The sequence below is a fragment of the Balaenoptera acutorostrata genome, chromosome 4, assembly GCF_949987535.1.
Source record: "Balaenoptera acutorostrata chromosome 4, mBalAcu1.1, whole genome shotgun sequence".
NCBI lineage: Eukaryota > Metazoa > Chordata > Mammalia > Artiodactyla > Balaenopteridae > Balaenoptera > Balaenoptera acutorostrata.
This window is the reverse complement of record NC_080067.1, coordinates 45821538-45839974: the sequence shown is the minus strand read 5'-3', so window position 1 is coordinate 45839974 and position 18437 is coordinate 45821538. Positions and strand designations below refer to the sequence as shown.

The 18437-nt window shown below is 41.5% G+C and overlaps 1 protein-coding gene and 1 long non-coding RNA gene across 3 annotated transcripts in view; both read left to right on the top strand.

Moving 5' to 3' along the window:
• The window catches only part of CARD8 (caspase recruitment domain family member 8), a 37375-nt gene extending 22775 nt beyond the window's left edge, over positions 1 to 14600 (top strand). Inside the window, exons 7-17 of one of the 2 annotated variants that reach the window (XM_057545952.1) lie at positions 34 to 81; positions 240 to 286; positions 382 to 431; positions 718 to 935; positions 1049 to 1299; positions 3585 to 3719; positions 6396 to 6534; positions 8137 to 8190; positions 8449 to 8529; positions 11136 to 11408; positions 13117 to 14600. In XM_057545952.1, coding sequence (XP_057401935.1) covers positions 34 to 81; positions 240 to 286; positions 382 to 431; positions 718 to 935; positions 1049 to 1299; positions 3585 to 3719; positions 6396 to 6534; positions 8137 to 8190; positions 8449 to 8529; positions 11136 to 11408; positions 13117 to 13136 — 1316 coding nt within the window. In that variant the 3' untranslated portion in view covers positions 13137 to 14600. The remainder of the gene's footprint in view (positions 1 to 33; positions 82 to 239; positions 287 to 381; positions 432 to 717; positions 936 to 1048; positions 1300 to 3584; positions 3720 to 6395; positions 6535 to 8136; positions 8191 to 8448; positions 8530 to 11135; positions 11409 to 13116) is intronic. The other variant, XM_057545953.1, reaches the window with a different exon arrangement.
• A 100-nt stretch (positions 14601 to 14700) lies between these two features.
• On the top strand, positions 14701 to 16200 carry LOC130708154 (uncharacterized). Its single transcript, XR_009008239.1, has 3 exons — positions 14701 to 15161; positions 15612 to 15849; positions 15957 to 16200. It is a non-coding gene; the product is annotated as an uncharacterized LOC130708154 (long non-coding RNA).
• Positions 16201 to 18437: the final 2237 nt, after the last annotated feature.

The following is an 18437-nucleotide window of genomic DNA, read 5'->3' as shown; positions in this document are numbered from 1 at the left end:
ACGCCAATACATGTGTGACCATATCTTTTACAGTTGAAGAATGGGAGGGTAAAGAATTGCCCACAGATCATTTTAATTCAGGTATGAACTGATGTTTTCCAAAATATTCTCATGATTGCTGAGGGACCTGTACCTTTGAATTTTGTAATCTGGTCATATCTTATATATTTATTAAAACAGTTTTTGTCTGAAAATGCCAATCACATTCCTATAAGTAAAACTTTTTCTCTATCATTTAGAATTTAATGAAATCCAATCTCACTGTGAACACTGTAATGCTGAAAATGTAAGTATCTTTTAATTACGAAGGATGATTCTTTAATTTGCTTTATTTAAGAAAACAGCATTTACTTATAGGTTATATATGTGCTTTTTCTCCAGAAACACAATGAACTAGTGACCCCCAGGCTCCTTTCCCGGGGACAGTTTTTGTAAGTAATTGTGAATACAGAATACATATCGTCAGTAATTTAACTTTCTACATAATTATAACCCCAAGTAGGGGAAATACAAAAAGCATAACTAACTTTACACATTTTATGTAATTACTTGGATTGTTTTCTTTGATAATGGTGCTGCTTCAAAATGTTATAGAGTTCCCTTAGTGCTTTTGAGTGAAATTAAAAACAAAAAAATGAATTAAAAAAAATTTTTTTCAGAAGTCTTCTCCTAAGCAAACATCAGGACTAAACAGGTGTTCTTATCTATCCAATGCAGACTGAAGGTGGACACAGAGGGAACTTACCAGTGCACGGAGACTGGTCTGATATTTGAGGTTAACAGAAAAGTTGACATCAAGTATTGCGTCCTGTCCTGGAGCAAATACGCGGACCTGGTTGTGAAGCCCTGGGTTGTCGGTGGACCCTTGTTTGATGTTAAATGTGACCCAACCTGTCTTACCTCCATTCATTTTCCACATTCCCTCTGCTTGGGTCGTAAGTACTCGTTTGCTAAAAGTTTAGTTAGTGTGTGTGTGTGCATATGTGTGAGAGTATGTGTGCAACCCATACAGTACCTGGAATACTGATTCACCTTCATGTGTTAACAGACTGCGATGCCAACATGATGTTCAAAGTCTTACATGTTAAAAGTACTGGGGCCTTGTTAGAATATACCGTGGACCATTCTGCAACCCATGTCAAATGGCACGTGAGCTCTCTTTCTCCTGTGGGACCTGTTATTCAAAGCGAAGAAACAGTATTCCACCACGGGGCCGTGATCCTGTACAAAGCCATCGACCATAACCCATCCTTGTCTTTTCGAGTGTACATAGCAACCAATAATGAGTCCTTCATCAAGGTAAGTCAATGAAAGTGAATACTAAATGTTGAATACTTTGTGTTCAGACTTGACATGACGTCCGGGTGGGTCCCGTCCCTGTTGATTTAAGCGTCACCCACAGCGGGTCTGATTTGGTGCTCGCCCACAGAGGTCATCAGGTCAGTGCCTGGGTGCATGCCAAGTCCTCAGATCCATGGAGTATGGGTGTTTATACATGTAAACAGTGTCATGAAGATAACAGATAGGAAAATAGCGCTCCAGAGGTGGGGGTGGCGCAGACAGGCAGGCCTGGCCTTGGAGAGGGTTGCCTGGTGGGGAACCTAGGCCATCTATTCTCTACACCTTGCTGCTCAACATGTGGTCTTGGGACCAGGGGACATGGAGACCAGCAGTGGCTGGCTGACATTAGCAGGGAGTTCGTTAAAATGCAAAGTCTCAGCCCCACCCAGACCTGCAGACTCAGAGCCTGCACTGGTCAACATTCCCAGGTGATTGGGACGTTAGAGTTGGAGAAGCACCTGCTCTGGATACACTGGGGAGCCGTTTCAGGTCTTTGGGTCCAGTGTAGGGTGACTGAAGGTTTCTCCTTGGCCTAAAGCTCCGTCAGCAAGATGGATCTCTTAGGGTAACTCATTCCAGAGCAATTTTTTGGATAAAAATTGACCTTGGGTTCAACATTCTGGGTTTTGTAGCAGCAAATGTTCATGAAGCACCCAATATGTTTAAGGTAGAATGGCCTGAGGGGAGGGGTGTGGATATTCATAATGGAACCAGTTTTCCAGAACGCAGAATAAGGCCATGATGTTTAGCCCATTTTCTGCACTGATCTATAACAGAGAACTGAATCTCCTTTCATAGGCTGGCTCACTGTCAATACAGTTACCATGACTTAGAGGTGGATGGAGCACTGAAATATAGTAGATAAAGCAGTGACTCAAAATTATACTTTCAGATTCAAAATTAGGGTTTAACAGAATTGGAAAAAAATAAGCATTAGAGCTATAATAAAGTGTACTAATTTATGAGTTATAATTTGAGTTATAGAATTTATATCAAAATACCTACTCCCAGTGGTTTTAGGTTGTAATATTTCCATGCTTTAAAAATATAGTGATTTTAATTAGCAATATGTATTAAAGTATAAAAACTTTATTAAGTAATAGGTTCTTAGTTTCCTCCTAAGCAAGTAGAATATGCTTCCTGTAGTCTCATTGAAGATAATACTTTCCGTTGGGAAAGTAGTCTTTAAAACGGTATAAAAATAATCCCATCTAAAGTATAATTAGTGTAGCACAGGGCACTCTGCTCAGTGTTATGCGGCAGCCTGGACCCGAGGGAGTCTGGGGGAGAATGGATACATGTATATGAATGGCCGAGTCGCTTTGCTGTGCACCTGAAACTATCACAACATTGTTAATCGGCTCTACTCCAATATAAAATAAAAAGTTAAAAACAAAAGTATAATTAGCATAGATTTGGAATAAGTACTATTATTTGATGAACTTTATATTTTTTTAAAGTAAAATCAACTAATTAAAAGAGCGTTATTCCACACTTCCTGGGAAGCTGGGGTAGGGAGCTGATTGTATCAGCAAATGTAGAGAAGGATGCCACCAGAACAATGGGGAGTGTGGCATGCATAAGGCAGGATGTCCTTCCTGGCTGATGTTTTATTTTTACACCTTTCTTCTTGGGTTGATTTTTTTCCTACGTAGGAAGAGATTTCCTTGAACTCTGCCTCAGGAAACCTAAATTTCATGTTCGGGTCTACAGCTGCTTTACCAAGGGAGCTTGGGCCAAAGGTTACATTAACCTCTTAGGGGCATTCGAACATTACATATAAAATCAGTGTCCCCTCTAGGGCCATGTCAAAGGGATAGTTGTGAAAATAAGGATGGAAACAAACTCTGAGTAGGCTGGAACCATGTACAGTAAAATAGTTGCTTTCTGTTCACACGATGGGCATGTAGTTAGTAATACAAATGTGTAATGCTAGCGCTAATTTAATTTTCTCAGATTCTTCAGAAGCAGATTTTTGGTGCCACACAGGGTATAAGTGTTGCTTTTGGCTGTAGTGCTTTTGCAGGAAGATGTTTGGCGATCTGGGTGCCGGAAGTGCAGATCAAAGGCGACTCAGCCTCTGTGGCTTTTTTCCCTTTTGAGCACTGTGAAAGCTACTCCCCCGCTGTCATTCTGTAGGAGGAAGTGAAGATAATGCAGCTGGCACATGCACAGCCTGGCTCTTAGGTCTCTGACAGTTGTTGCTGATGGATTTCAAAACCAAAACCTATTTCCTCCTTTAGGATATTTCCAAGTCTGTAAAGCACTCCTCTAAGAAATTCATGAAAATCGACAAGCCTCCCGTTTGCCAGAAGTTGTTGCAGAATGGGAAGAAGTACAGGCTGATCAGTGAGCCAGAAGCTGAAATCACCCCTGAGGTAGATATTTTAAAAGCCACCTTGGAGTAGTAGCAAGGATGTATATTTCTTAGATATGGTGTTTTGAAGATATTCAAAATAATGCATTTTGTTTCCCTTTTTTATTTCCCAGTTTCTAAGAAGGCAGTTGTTTTGCTAAACTTGTTGTTTATTCCAAAAATACAGTTGAATTTCAGGATTTATCTGCAGTCATTGGAAAAATAGACTATCCAATCTCTTTCCCTTTAAAAAGGTTTTAAATGTTCTTGCATTTTAAATTAAATTCTTCAAACAATGTTAGCAAGGGATATTGGGCTTTTCTTACTGGAAGGCATTTGAAAAATAGTTATGAGGACAAACTGTTGTTAGATTTGAACTATTCACTGTACACACCATGACATTTGTAAGTGATCTTGGTTTCTTGGAAATGACTTAGTTTATTTTTAAAACTTATTTTCATTATGTGCTCTGAGCATATGCCACAGCTTCTCTAGTCTGGACGGCTGCATGGAAATTCCTTTTGTACACCTCCTTTTGTTTGTTTGTTTGTTTGTTTTATAGTTTATGAAAAGTTGAAAACATGTTTTGATTCCATTAAATTAAAATGTGAGGCAAGAGAGCTAATGGCAGTGGTCCATGTTGTACTGTTTTATTATATTATTAGGGGCCTCGTGCCCTGTAGAAGCAGTCAGGTTGGTCAGACAGTCTTCTATAACCTTCCTTCCTTTCCAGTTTCAAAGCGTCTCTCCACACCCTTTGAACCATTTGAGCCTTACAACAACATGGCTGAGGAAACTAATGTGCAAAGCAGGTGGGCGATCTGCACACACCTGGGCGCTGGAGGGCTCGCCCAGGGCCCGGACTGCCCTTGACCTCTAAAGCCACTGTCCCCACACAGGGATCTGAGAGGCTGATTCTCAGCCCTTCTAAGCTGATCAAGCCCTGGCAGATGGTACATCAAAACAATCAAGAGAAGCAAACTGCAGCCTTGTCTGGGAAGTGGAATTAAATTAGAAGGGTGTGCTTAGAGCAGTGATTCTTGGCCTTTGCTGCATAGTGAAATTCCCTGAGGAGCTTTAAAAACATTCCGTGGCCTGGGTCCCACCTCCAGAGATGCTGACTTAATTGGTCTGGGAATGGCCTGGGCATTGGGCTTATTAAAGCTCCCAAGGTGACTATAATGTGCTGCCACGTTTAAGAACCACTAGGAGAGGGAATAATACATATTGAATGGATGGATGTGCCCAGGAAGACACCGAGGGGTTCCCAGGAGTTCATTCTTACAAAAGATGTTGATAGCTGGAGGGCTTTAAATAGTCTACGTTCTGTTAACCACACTTCTGGCCAATAAAATGGGGATAATCTCCCAGGATTGCTGTAAGGATCATACCAAGTAATGGTTTGGGAGCACTCTGAAAGTTATCAAACTGTGTAAATATAAGGTGTTCTTATTAGTTTTATACCATTAATGATTTGCTTAACTGACATTGATCAGAAGTGCCTATTACCAGTCAGCTTGAGCTAAGAGCTAAGAATTAAAAAACAAGTAAGTCACAGTCTTTTCCCTCAAAGTGAGAGAAATAACTCCATTCATGAAAAGAAATAATTTTAACATAATGTGTTACTATAGAGATGGGTACAAAGTGCAGTGGGTCTCCAGGAATGCTTTTCACGTGGGTGATGTTTGTTCTGGGTTTGAAGGGTGAGGGATTCCCTGGAAGAGATGAGCTTTCCGAAGCTCTCCCGGAAGAGGGACCGCAGGTGTCTAAGTGAGGGGGCGGGAACGTGCAGTTGGGCTGGAGGCCCCAGGATAGTTCTGGAGAAGCTGAACGTGGAGGGATTTAGGAGGAGTAGGGCCTGGGGAGGGCGCTGTCTCAGCTTTGTAGGCCCAGGTGACTGACCCTTAGAAGGCTGTGAAGATCATACTAGTGACTTGGAACGGAGAGGGAGGGGGACAGGTTGAGACCATTGGTTTGTGATGGTGACACCCCGTGCAGGTCACTGATATTTTTTAGAAGATGTCTTTCTCCCGCCAGCCTTGCTAGCCAGCCTGGAGAGGAGCAGAGGAGGGGGAAGGCAGGAGGCAGTCTGTGTAGTGGTTAAGAGCTCACACTCTGGAGCCACGAGGTGTGGATTCAAATTCCAGTTCCGCCACTTCCTAGGTGTGGACCTGGGCAAGTTCATTCGCTTCTCTGGGAATCTTTATCCATAAAATAGCGATACGAGGATTTGTTGGGGGACGGCGGTGTTCAGTGAGGACATGTGGATAAGACACTGCACATAGTTCTGTAAATGTGGAATCAACTGCAGATTGGAGAATGATCTAGGAAAAGGATGGTGAGGAGTTTAAAAGCACCTGGGATAGGGCGGCTGATGGGTGAACACAGGTTCCATTTGGGAAAGATGAAACGTTGGAATCAGGAAAGGCTGAAAAGTTACACTTTAGAAAACTAGGGCCACAGGACTAGAAGCTTCCATGAGGTAGGAAAGCAGTTTGGAGTACGAGTAAAGAGGGGCTAGGAGCAGGAGAGTGAGAGGATGTATGATTAAGGAGTGGGATTTCCAAGGTCGAAATTTCAGTGAGCCTTCAAGCACTAACCCTTCTCATTGCCATTATTCCTTATCTGACATTTTATGTTGTTAATTAATGCAACTTTTAAATTTCAGAAAATCACTTTTTTTTTTTTTTTTTTAAAGGAAATTGAATTTGTGGATGGTTCACTTTTAAAATTGAAAAGTTATAGTGAAGTGTATTTGGAGCAACCAGCGGAGTTTAAGTTACTTTTGGTTGAAATGGATTCCGAGGAAATTGTATGGAAAGCAAAACTGAGAGAGTGTGAGTGTTTTGTATCTTGAACTAAAACTCTGTTTGGGGGTTGAGGGGGGCAGGTGGCCTGGGTGGAAAAGCAAATAGAGTAGTTGTCTGTCCCATCACTGTAATATTAAAACATTTGATTAAGAGAAACAGAGGCCCCAGCTCCTGGGCAGAAGTGCTGGCTCTGCTTCTCAGGCACCCACCGTCCAAATCCCCAGAGTCAGTGGGTGCACAGAGTCCATATTTGCTCTCATGTCTTTATACTCCAGAAACGAAACCCAGTCTAATCAGTTTGGAATTCTGTGCTAGTTTAAGCAGGAAGCTTTTCTATAGGTGTGACTCCTGTTCTCAATATTATACCCTTAAGTTAGCCAGTTTGAAACAGGCCCTTTTATCCAAACTACAATTACTTAGCTGGGGAGAGTCCTAGTTGGGACTGTGTATTGGGGATTGTAGTATTTTTCCTCGGTATTCATTAATATGCTCAAATAAATGAACCTGAGAGACATTACTTTTTAATCACAGCAAATGCCACAGGAATAAAGGTATTTAACATGTAGCAACCTGAATGACAGATGTTCTTCTAGACTAAGCCTCTTGGCAATTTTAAAGACCACTTTTTTTTTTTTTAATTTAATTTATTTATTTATGGCTGTGTTGTGTCTTCGTTTCTGTGCGAGGGCTTTCTCTAGTTGCGGCAAGCGGGGGCCACTCTTCATTGCGGTGCGCAGGCCTCCCACCATCGCGGCCCCTCTTGTTGCGGAGCACAGGCTCCAGACGCGCAGGCTCAGCAGCTGTGGCTCACAGGCCCAGCTGCTCCGCGGCATGTGGGATCCTCCCAGACCAGGGCTCGAACCCGTGTCCCCTGCACTGGCAGGCGGACTCTCAACCACTGCGCCACCAGGGAAGCCCCTAAAGACCACTTTTTAAGACTTCTTTTTTTAAACTTACTTAATAATATTCTGCACTGTAAGATGGTTCTGGTCTCCATTATTTTGGCGGCCTAAGCTAACAATGAACTGAAATTGCCCATCACTATTAGGCATCTTCACTAAAGGAACCTGCGGAAGGCCTGCCTGACACATAGGCATCGGTTAGAGCAGGGGTTGAATTTCACATGGGGCAGGTGGTGTCGAATCACAGGTGGAGTGTCCAGAAAGAACCCCTCAAGTACAGAATGATAATACATATATGAGATTCTTTTACGTGGAGTACATGTAAATACACTTACAATTTAAAGATGTTTATTTTTATGGCTTCCTTCTCCATATGGCACGTGATGCCAGTGTTCTATTTACGGTCGTTTTAGATTTAAAGAAATACGGAGCGAATGACATTTCACCTGGCAGATGGGTATGGCAGATATCATGACAGTGGTGTGCGGATGACTGAAGTTTGGGAAACACTTGTCCCACAAGACGTGTTGGAAGGAGTACTTGTTATTTATCTCAAGAGTTCAAGCCCAGTGCATTTGCATACATACCAAGTTAAAACCCCAAACTCATATTTGAACTTTAGAGAGATTGCCAAGACCCTCGGGTTTCAGGTGCTTTCATAAATCGATTGCTTTACTTCCAGTTTCAAAACCACTTTTTCCAATTGCTGCTTATTGTACTTTAACAGGTGACTGGGTTCAGCATGATCAGAACCCGAACGTTTCGAAAAGCGGCACAAGTGGTAAGTGCTCGTAACTGGGCATTAGACTCGTCTGTTCCTGCCATCCACTAGAATTTTCATTCTGCTGTGCAAATACGGTAACGTTAAGGATCTGTTCAGTGTTCCATAACTCTTAATCATCTGAACGACCTTTGAATCCATTTTCAATTTGTTTCTATCTCAATGATGATTTTTTTTAAAAAGAACTCTAGTTTGAAGATGGATAGACAATAAGAACCCTAAGGGAAAGCCAATTTTTTTTTTGTTTGTTTTTTAAAGGTAATAGGAGACGAAAAATGAGTAGCAGCTTACCTGATGAGGTGGTCTATGATAAAAGAATGAAGCAGATTGACACTTCAGGTTTGTAAAAATGTCACCCGTGGCTATCAGTTGTTTTCCCTCGTCTCCCCTATTGACTTTCATGCAACGCCTGTGCTTTTTGGGTCAGTCCTCCGGGAGCCACCTCCTAGGTGTGCGTGCCCTCCCAGATACTTGCCGCCTGTGTCCCAGCTCCTTAGGGCTGGATAAGGGTCCTTCTTGGTCTGCCCCAGCTTACTTTTCCAGCTTGACTGCCCACTCCTCCCCTTCACTCGGTGAAAGTAGAATGGAGGGCCAGGGGAAGCTCCTGCAGCCCGTAGGGACAGGGGCCGTGGCCTGTCCATCTGTGCGTTTTCCCATAACACTGAGCCTGCAGCCTTTTATGTAGAAGGTAATGAATATTCATTGAAGGAGTAAATAGTGAATGTCCATGTGTGCATTCACTGGCCTCAAAGTTATTAGCTACTTTTGGGGGAAGGAGCCGCCAGCTCAGTTATTGGAGACAAAGGTCAACTTAATTTCTTCCAATTAAATGGCAGAGACCAAGGCTTGATAGTTGTGAAAATACAGTAGAGATTTAAACATTTAAAAACAATACTCCAAGGAGCCAGAAGATGGAGTATGTACCTCAAAATTCAAGTCCAGCCGGGATTCACAAATTTAAGTTAAAAAACCCAGACTCAAATTATATGAGACAAGATCTCAAGGCTTTGGGGGCCTCATGTAACTCCCCAGATTAACCCTTTCATCAAAATACCTTTTATTTTACTATTGTAAGAAGGTATGAATCTCTAAAAGCAGATAAACTCTCTATAGACTAAAATAAGCTATTCTTTACTTGCTAGAGCAGGAGGTTGTGAGGATGACATATGTCTGATTTTACTGTATGTCACTAGAGAAAAGTTTATTATTTCTATTTAATGAACATCAAAATGAGGCTCTAGAGTTATTTTAAAAGCTAACCAAATTGGGATACAATATTTTTCCAGTTTTATAGAGATACAATTGACAAAATTGTATATACTTGAAGTACACAACGTGATGTTTTGATGTATGCATGTATTGTGAAATATTTACCAATCAAGTTAATTAGCACATCTATCATCTCACATAGCCTTTTTTTTTTTTTTTTGGTGGTAGTGAGAATGCATAAGACCTACTCTCTTAGTAAATTTCAAGTGTACAACACAGTATTATTAACTATAATCACCATGCTGTATATTAGATCCTCAGAACTTACTCATTTGTAACTGAATGGGAAACAATTTTATATTAAATTGATATATAGGAAAAGTTTTTTTCTTGCAATTATTTGGCTATTTAAAATTACCTCCAACAGCAAGTAACTAGAAATAGAATTAAAATGATCAAATACTACCTAGAAAGGTTAAGATTTCCAACCTTTTTAGAGTTGACCATGTAGTAGCGAATAAATTAATAAGATTCACTTTTTTTTAAAAAAACCTTTTATTTTATATTGGAGTACAGCCAGTGAACAATGTTGTGATAGTTTCAGGTGCACAACAGAGGGCTCAGCCATACATATAACATGTATCCGTTCTCCCCCCAAACTCCCCTCCCATTCAGGCTGCCACATAACATTTTGGGGGGTTTGGGGATGGTCCTGAGAACTTACATTTTTGACAGATTCCCTGTGCAGTTTTCATTGTAGCAGTTTGAGAGGTAGGAGCACACTCCCATGTATCAGGAGACCACTAGGGGGCAGGGGCCATCCTTTAGAACCCATTCTTCAGTCTAGAACGTTAGAGAGGAAACTGAAGTGGGTTAGGGTCCAATACAAACGTTAGGTTCACTGTAATAGATTGTTGGCTGTAGATGAGTGAAGGCGTTACGGTCCTGGAGGAGGGGCAGGAAGGATTCTTCCTCCCTCTTATTCCCTTCTAATGTCACCTCCAGTGTTTGTAAGGCCTTGAGGATCCTTAACCGAGACTCTGTACCCATGAGCTTTGCTGCACCGTAGCACAACCAGCTGAAAAGTGGGAACGTAGAAAATCCACCTTACTGCTTGGGCTGATATTTTTTATGGGGCCAGTGGTTTCCATTGGCAAACATATACCCTTCCAAGATTATGACAGTGTTTCTTAGTGAGCAACAGATATTACAGATACCATCCCCTGGCTTTTCTGTGGAATGTGCTCTTTCCCCTGATGCCAGGAGGTGGTGGAATGGAGACTGCAATTCATATCTCTTGCTGTTCTCTTTATTGACCACTAAAGGTAGCATTTTGTATGTGGTGTTAACACTTAGATGAAGATGCAGAGCTGGGCAAGGGCAAAAGCTGTATATTTTTCTTTTTGAGCCACATAAATTATTTTTGGTGCCTGATTTTTTTTTTATTTTTACTCCAACCTAATTTGTGCTGCTTTATAAAACAATTTCATTCCCTGAATTATTGAATTATCATGTGAGCATTATACCCCAGTTTAATGTTGTATGAAATTGTTCCCTTTGGTCCTTAAAATAGTTGGGAAAGCAGGGATCTTTTTGACACTTAAATATATTTTAAAAGCAGTTATTAAAGTTTCGAATCATGGTTTCTTTTTTTATATAAAAAGAATACATTTTCATTGTAAATGACTCTAAATGAAGTGTTTAGAGGAACAACTGAATTCTTCATGTGCTTTTAGATGGAGTGAAGACTAAAACCTTGTTAACAGACACTCAGTTGATTAACCTTGCGGAGAAGTTGGGGAAGGAATGGGTAAAGATTGCCATTGCCAACCTGAAGTTGAAGATCAGCGATATTGATGCTATCCTGGAGAAGAAAGAAGATGTCACGATCAATAAGTTTAGGATGCTGAAGAAGTGGCAAGAAAAGGAGCAGAGTAACGCCACAGCTCAGAATTTATGGAACTGCTTAAAAAATGTCAATTCAGTTGAAGTCCAAGATGTGCTGAAAGGTAAGTAGGAAGTTATCTTAGTCATTTACTTGAAATCAAGCTGTGTCTTTGCAAATAGCAAATTTCTGTTATAGATTGTGTTGCTTGTGTATTTATAAGCTCGGGTTTAGAGAACTGTGCAAATGCTGTAGCAGTAAGCATGTGGGCTGCCATAATCTAAGTAAAGGTGACTCGTGTATGGAGTCAGAGGAAGTGTTCAAATCCCATCTCAAGTGCTGGCTAGGTCTGTGACTAGGCAAAATTTTTTTTTTAATTGAAGTATAGTTGATATATAATATTATATGTCACAGGTGTGCAATATAGTGATTCACAGTTTTTACAGGTTATACTCCATTTATAGTTATAAACTACTGGCTGTATTCCCTGTGTTGTACGATATATCCATGACTAAGCAAATTCCTTACCTGATTTTAAACCTCTGTGTTCCCATCTGTCAAATGGATGCAAAACCCCAGTGTCCTGGGTCTGGTGTGATAACGAAAAGAGGTAATGCGTGTAAAGCTCCAGGCAGGTAGTGAGGCTCAGGCAGGGACCTGACTGGTAGCATTCGTTGATCCTTCTAGGCTTTCTGTGGTGCTGAAGCAGTGCTCCAGGAGGCCACTGCGTGGCACTAGTGAACCTCCAGCAGCAAAGAAGGGAAGGGAAAGAGCAGAACCCAAGAGAGAGCTAAAGGGAGTTGTTTCTGGTCTCAATCCAGAAAACCACAGGGTTCCTTCCTTTGTTCTAAGCACTTCTTTTTTTTTGTGGCTTGACTTACTTAGCATATTGTTAGAATCAAGGTCAAACCAATTCACAACTTTGATTATTATATATTGTTACCATGATTAACAAATGTGGTGTTACTTCTCAGAAGCCTCAGCAAATCAGAGAGAGGTTTTTATTTGGACTTTTTATTCCTTAAAGAATGTAAAAGTGTGTCAGCTCCCCAAAAGCTTATATGAAAAGTAAGAGTCTGGGGCGAACTTTCAGGATGCTGTCAGGTGTGGTGGGCAAGCTTTCTGAACTCCCCCACCATAGTTTGGATGCAAAAGCTGCAAGCAAATAGAAGAGCCAGTTTTTCAATATCAAATTTTTCATTCTTTTTCTGGGGTATGTTAAAATTATGTGAGTCACTGAGGCCCACATGTGGAAATCTGCTTATTTGCATTTAAGCACTTCTGCCTGTTGACAGTCTGGCCTCTGTGCTGTGATAAGGAAATAATCACAGCCTCTTCCATCAAAGGAAGGCTTGGAAATCTGACTATCTCACAAATCCTGTAGAATGGGTTGTTATTTTTTGTTTTGTTTTTATCTGCTGTTGACCTCACTAGACGCTTGACTTGCTGACACAAAGCTATACCAGGGTTTGTGACATTTTTTAGCAGTGAAGGGGATCATAAAAGCTTCTTAGTCCATTCCCCTCATTAAATAGGAGAAAAATCTTCTGTGAGTTAAAAACAAACAAACAAAAAGCCAAAAATTTACCAGTGTTTTATGCCCTCATGTAGCCAAAATGTCTGGTTAATTGGCTGAATTTTGTTTTTTTATCAGGACGTTTTAGTATCTTGTAACTACAACCTTAAAAAATTGCACTGGTTTATCTTCAGCTCAGGAAAACCCAGCCACTCCCAGGAATTCTTTTTTGAAATGAACAAGCGACTTTCTTTAAAAGCATGTGCCCTTTCCCCACCAACAATGAATCTCTGAATTCATTTCTCTGTTTTGTTAGGTTTCTTACAGGAAACGTGAAGTTTGGAAGATGAGCTGGAAAAGGAAGCTTCAGGAACTTTTACCTGCAAAGACCCTCGCCGTGGTAATTGGGTGTGGACTCCGGAACCTAGAGCTGCACAGCCTGTGGAAGCAGCTCCTTTCACAGGCTGCCCACAGCTCACATTATTCAGGGGCAAAGGGAATGAAATATTTGGAAACCTTGAGGAAGAAAAAAACCTCTGCAATATCAAGATTTTTTTTTTTTTTTTTGTACCTCCCACTCACACCCTCCCACCCGCTTCCCCACCCAAACAAATACACTTACAAAGGGTGCTTAAAATGACCCAACGCAGTCAGGTGAGAAATGCGATAGTTTTCCTTTTGGAGTCTGTGAACTATGAAATATATATCAAGTGTTTGAAATGTTTTTAGCGGTTAAGTGTCGGAGTACTTAAACGGCACCAATTTCTTTTAGTTTTTTTCCTAATGACATTAATAATAAAGAGAGGTTCCTATTCTTTTAGCTCCCACGCAGTCAGACACTTATGTGCCTCCAGGTACAATATGTCTTTTTATGTGGGGTGTGATTTCCATGTCTCACATTACTAACCAGTCTGGCTAGTGGTCTGTTAGGCCATTAAACCAATCATGTTACCTGGTCCTAGGGTGATTAGAAAGGAATGTAATCCTCTCCCCATCAGTGTTGGTGCAAACCCTCAGAGGTGATTGCCTCTTCTCACTGGGCAAGTTCAGCTGGGTCCGTCTTCAGAGTCCCTGCAGGTTTCATCAACCTTCCGAAATCACCAGGCCAAACACTACATTTCTTGACTTTGGCCCCTGGGTCCTTTACTTTGGGGAGGGTTGGTGGGTGGGGAGCACAGGAATGCCACTCAGAAATAGCCTTAGCCAGGACCAAGGGAAAACTGTCATCTCTTCTCGAGGAGGACTTGCCCCAGGGAATCATGGGCCATATTGGCTCTTGTTAATGGGTGAAATCTTTTTTTTTTTTTTATGTATAGATACTGTCACTCTCCCAGAATCATGCATGTGGTGATTAACATTTTGGATGTTTTGTTAACTTATTTGAAGAAACTATAAATTACCATTAGTCTCCTGTAGACATTAGCTGGAGAGTAAATTCAATCTCAATGAATTAGAGAAACACACTTTAAATATAGCATTGCCTGTGAAGAACAAATTGACTTTATAGGGAAGAACGTATTTCTAATGTCAGGGATTCTGTGGAATTTAAATCAATGTCACTTTATGAGTTTTTTTTTAATTGTTCTATATTTTAGGAAACACATGGAGTTTTAACATTCAGAAGTGTAAAATACTTAAAGGACTTGAATTTTTTAAACGTTTATTATTTTTTATAAGTTGTTTTCCAAAGAAAAGCATAATTTCAGAAGTGCTTTGTATATAAGCTGCTTTCCTAGCAATTTCCAACCTTTTTCCTACTATGGATAAAGGGAAGAACAATAAATCTGCATTTGTACAGTGCTAATATGTCTTATTTGTATTATTATTTACTGACAAATTACTTTTTAAAGCATCATATTCCTTGGTTGCTATTATCTTGGCTGTTTGGATGTTAGTTGGTTTTGCTCCCAGCCCCAGTTCTTGGACTGAGGCCGAGTGAGTGTAAACCAGGGTAAGCTAACCCAGGAGTTTGCACAGATTGAGGAGAACCTGCAATCCCCTAACCCTTCTCACTCCAGGAATGATTTAGAGTGTGTCTCCCCCCAACCCCGTGGATGGGGAGGTATGTTTTTATGTAAAACCAGGTGGATTCATAATTAGTTCCTTGTGCATCTCTGTAACAGGATTTTTCTGCATATTGGGGGCACATTTTGTTATTTTTTTGGATTGCTTTAGGGGACAACCTTTCTTCCCTGCTTCATCATGTGGAAGTGTGTTTTCACTCCATTTTCTAAAGAGGCCACTGTATTTGCCGATATTTAAGTGTGCTCTCATGAGGACAGTGGTTTTCAGTGGTTGGCCCAGCCTGTTGCTGTTGCTGGAAGTCCTTCTTGGGTTGAAGCAGCACACTGCTTGCTGAAGGTGAGGATTCCAGACTGCTTGGGAATGCATCTTTTCCAGCCCACATTCCAGGGCTTGAGCATTTCTGTTAATGGCTCTGTGGCTGCTGATACTAAAACAGAGGCTCTGGGGTTGAGTTCTGAGTGCAGAGTTCTGAAGTTCTTCCTGCTTTTTTAACTGGGACTTCCAGCCTTGAGCCTCCAGAGGATTTAGATCCAATTTATTCAAACCGTGATGTAAATTTCTGGTTAAACAGCCTGTAGTTAGGCTTCTATCTTTATTCTGCAGAAGTACCTTCTTGCTGTTTGCTGTAACCTTTGGCACGAGTTTCATTTTTAGAAGGGGGTCTGATCTATGCATTTATAGCAGTGTTTTATTTTCAAGCAAGTTGAGAAATCTAAAAGATGGTTTTGTGACTTATAAAAACTTAACTGCGGGGAGGGGCTTGGCTGAGTTCTGTTCTTTCTTTAGCTGTAGGAGCCTTTTGTGAAAGGAAATCTCACCTGGAACCTGCATTGGTAAAGCGTTCAGAAGTGGAGCTGCTCTGCTGGGGGGTTACTGAGGGCTGATGAGGGGTCGTCGAGGCACCCTGCTGGACCCCTGACCCACTCCTGTCGGGGGCAGCGTGGGAACCAGCTGATAAGATGACTGCTTGGGTCTCTGGGAGCTGTCGTCCAGGAGTTTGTATCTACGATGTCTGCAACGGGAGGTAAACCCCTTTCCAGTTCACCAGTGATGGATGTTTGGGCGGCACCTTGCTCCTGAAGGGATCACATAATGCCAAACCATAGACATGTAAATTATTTAAATCAACAGGCTTGTGGAGACCTTCCAGCCTTCCTTTCCTCTGCAGTGATGACCGCAGATGACAGCTGATGATCCATCAGCCTGGGTTCCAGAAGAGAACCATGAGAGCAGAGCCCCCAACTGATAGGCAATGAGCATGTACCTCAAGCAAGAAATAAACCTTTGTTTTAGGCCAAAAAACCAAAAACAAAAACAGCCTTAATGAATTTTGGATTTTCCCCCATTCTAAGCATGTATAATGGTTTTGAGCCAAGCAAGCATGTGCATTTTACAATTTTTAACTTTTTTTTTTGTAATTGGGAATACTTTGATTTTTAAAGACTAAAGACTTTCTTATGTATTCCTAGATTAGGAAAAGAAATGAGAAACGTGTGGAAACCCATGAAGATTTGCCTTTCTCTACCATTTTTGAGTGCTGGGGCCTGAGCACACAAATACTTGTATAACATGACATTTCCTGTACTTGAAGCTCTCACAGTGTAGTGAGGGAGAGAGGAGAAGCATAAGTAACTATGATGCTGTTTGCATGGTTATGATGAGTTACTGTGTGACCTTAATACGAGAGGCAAAGGATACTGTGGCTGTGTGCATAGGCCAGAGCCAGGCCGCCTGGGTTCAGATCCCAGCATCTGCCACTTACCCTGTAAGTGTCTATGGCCTCTTGGTTTAGTTTCCTCATCTATAAAAAGGGGAAGGTAATAACACCTCCTCCTAGGGTTTTTGGGAGGATTCTGTGCGTTTGTGGTAAACGCTTGTAGAAACATGCCTGGCACTTAGTAAGCACGGAGTAAGCATTAGTTCCTATTGCTTCTGAAAAAGGTTACGTGAGTGTATTGTCTCTGATGTTACATTGATGTCATAATTTATACTCCTAATTTTAATATCATACTCAAAGATACATACATGCAACTAAAGTTTTTGACTTGTTCTGACCAAATACATTTCAACCGAAAAGTTGATACAATTCAATTTTTGGAAAATTGTCATTGGGTTTTTTCTTTTTTTTTTTAACATCTTTATTGGAGTATAATTGCTTTACAATGATGTGTTAGTTTCTGCTTTATAACAAAGTGAATCAGCTATACGTATACATATATCCCCATATCCCCTCCCTCTTGTGTCTCCCTCCCACCCTCCCTATCCCACCCCTCTAGGTGGTCACAAAGCACCGAGCTGATCTCCCTGTGCTATGCGGCTGCTTCCCACTAGCTATCTATTTTATGTTTGGTAGTGTACATACGTCCATGCCACTCTCTCACTTTGTCCCAGCTTACCCTTCCCCCCTCCCCATATCCTCAAGTCCCTATTCTAGTAGGCCTGTGTCTTTATTCCTGTCTTGCCCCTAGGTTCTTCATGACCTTTTTTTTTTTTCTTAGATTCCATGTATATGTGTTAGCATACGGTATTTGTTTTTCTCTTTCTGACTTATTTAAAAGTTTTCTCAGCTCAGACTACTACAACAAAATACTGCAGACTGGGCGGCTTAAACAACAGACCTGTGTTTCTCACAGTTCTTGAAGTTGGGAGGTCCAAGATGAGGGTGCTGGTGGATCTGGTGTCTGGTGAGAGCTATCCCTGGTTTGCAGCAGGCCACCGTGTCACTGTGTCCTCACATGGAGGTTGGGGGGAGATCTCTCCAAGTCTCTTATAAGGTCACTAATCCCACTATGAGGCCTCCATGCTTAAGACCTAACCTCCTAAAGACCCCATCTCCTAATACCGTCACACTGGGGATCAGGGCTTCAACATATGAATTTTAAGGGAACACAAACGTTCAGTTCACAGCGATATTGTAGGTGCACTTTGCCTTAAACTAGGAAGCCACAGTTACGCTAGCTAAAACCAAATGTTTTGTCCTTAAACAAGGGCAACAACTGCATGGCCCAGGGTGACATGGCCGGGGGGACTCACGGTCTCTGTCTGTGCTGGCTTCAGACAAAGCTGGTTTTCTCCCTTCCCATGTTTTCTTTCCTCCTTAGGGTGTCTAAGGCCCTTGTGCATCTCTTGAGTTTTCCCAAACCCACCTCTGGATGTCTGGCCAGACCATTCCCCAGAACTGACCCCTTTCCCCAAAGCTCTCGACTCTCAGTAGGGCAGCTGTCAGCTGTTTTTTACGTTAATTATCTGATTCAGTCATTTTTAGGTGTGAGAAACACTTAAACTGTTTATTTCCTTTTTAAAAAGTAATTTGTTATCAAATGTCTCTAGTAGGCTAGGTCTGGGGCCTGTTTTTAGGAGGATCTCGTTCTCACCAAGTTACTTTGCTCCCACCCTCTGTTCTGGAAAGGCAGGACCCTGCTTTTTTTGCTGTCGTGTCCTGCACCAGATGGCCTCCTCTGCTGAAAGCCCCCGATAGCTGAGTGCCCTGGAGGGACAGGGCGTCACTGAGGTCTTCAAGCAGACAGTCTAACAATTTAAAAAAATTGGTGTTAGGCACTGACTAGATGCCAACACTGTACTGAGTCACTGAGTCCTCACAATAGTGCTGTG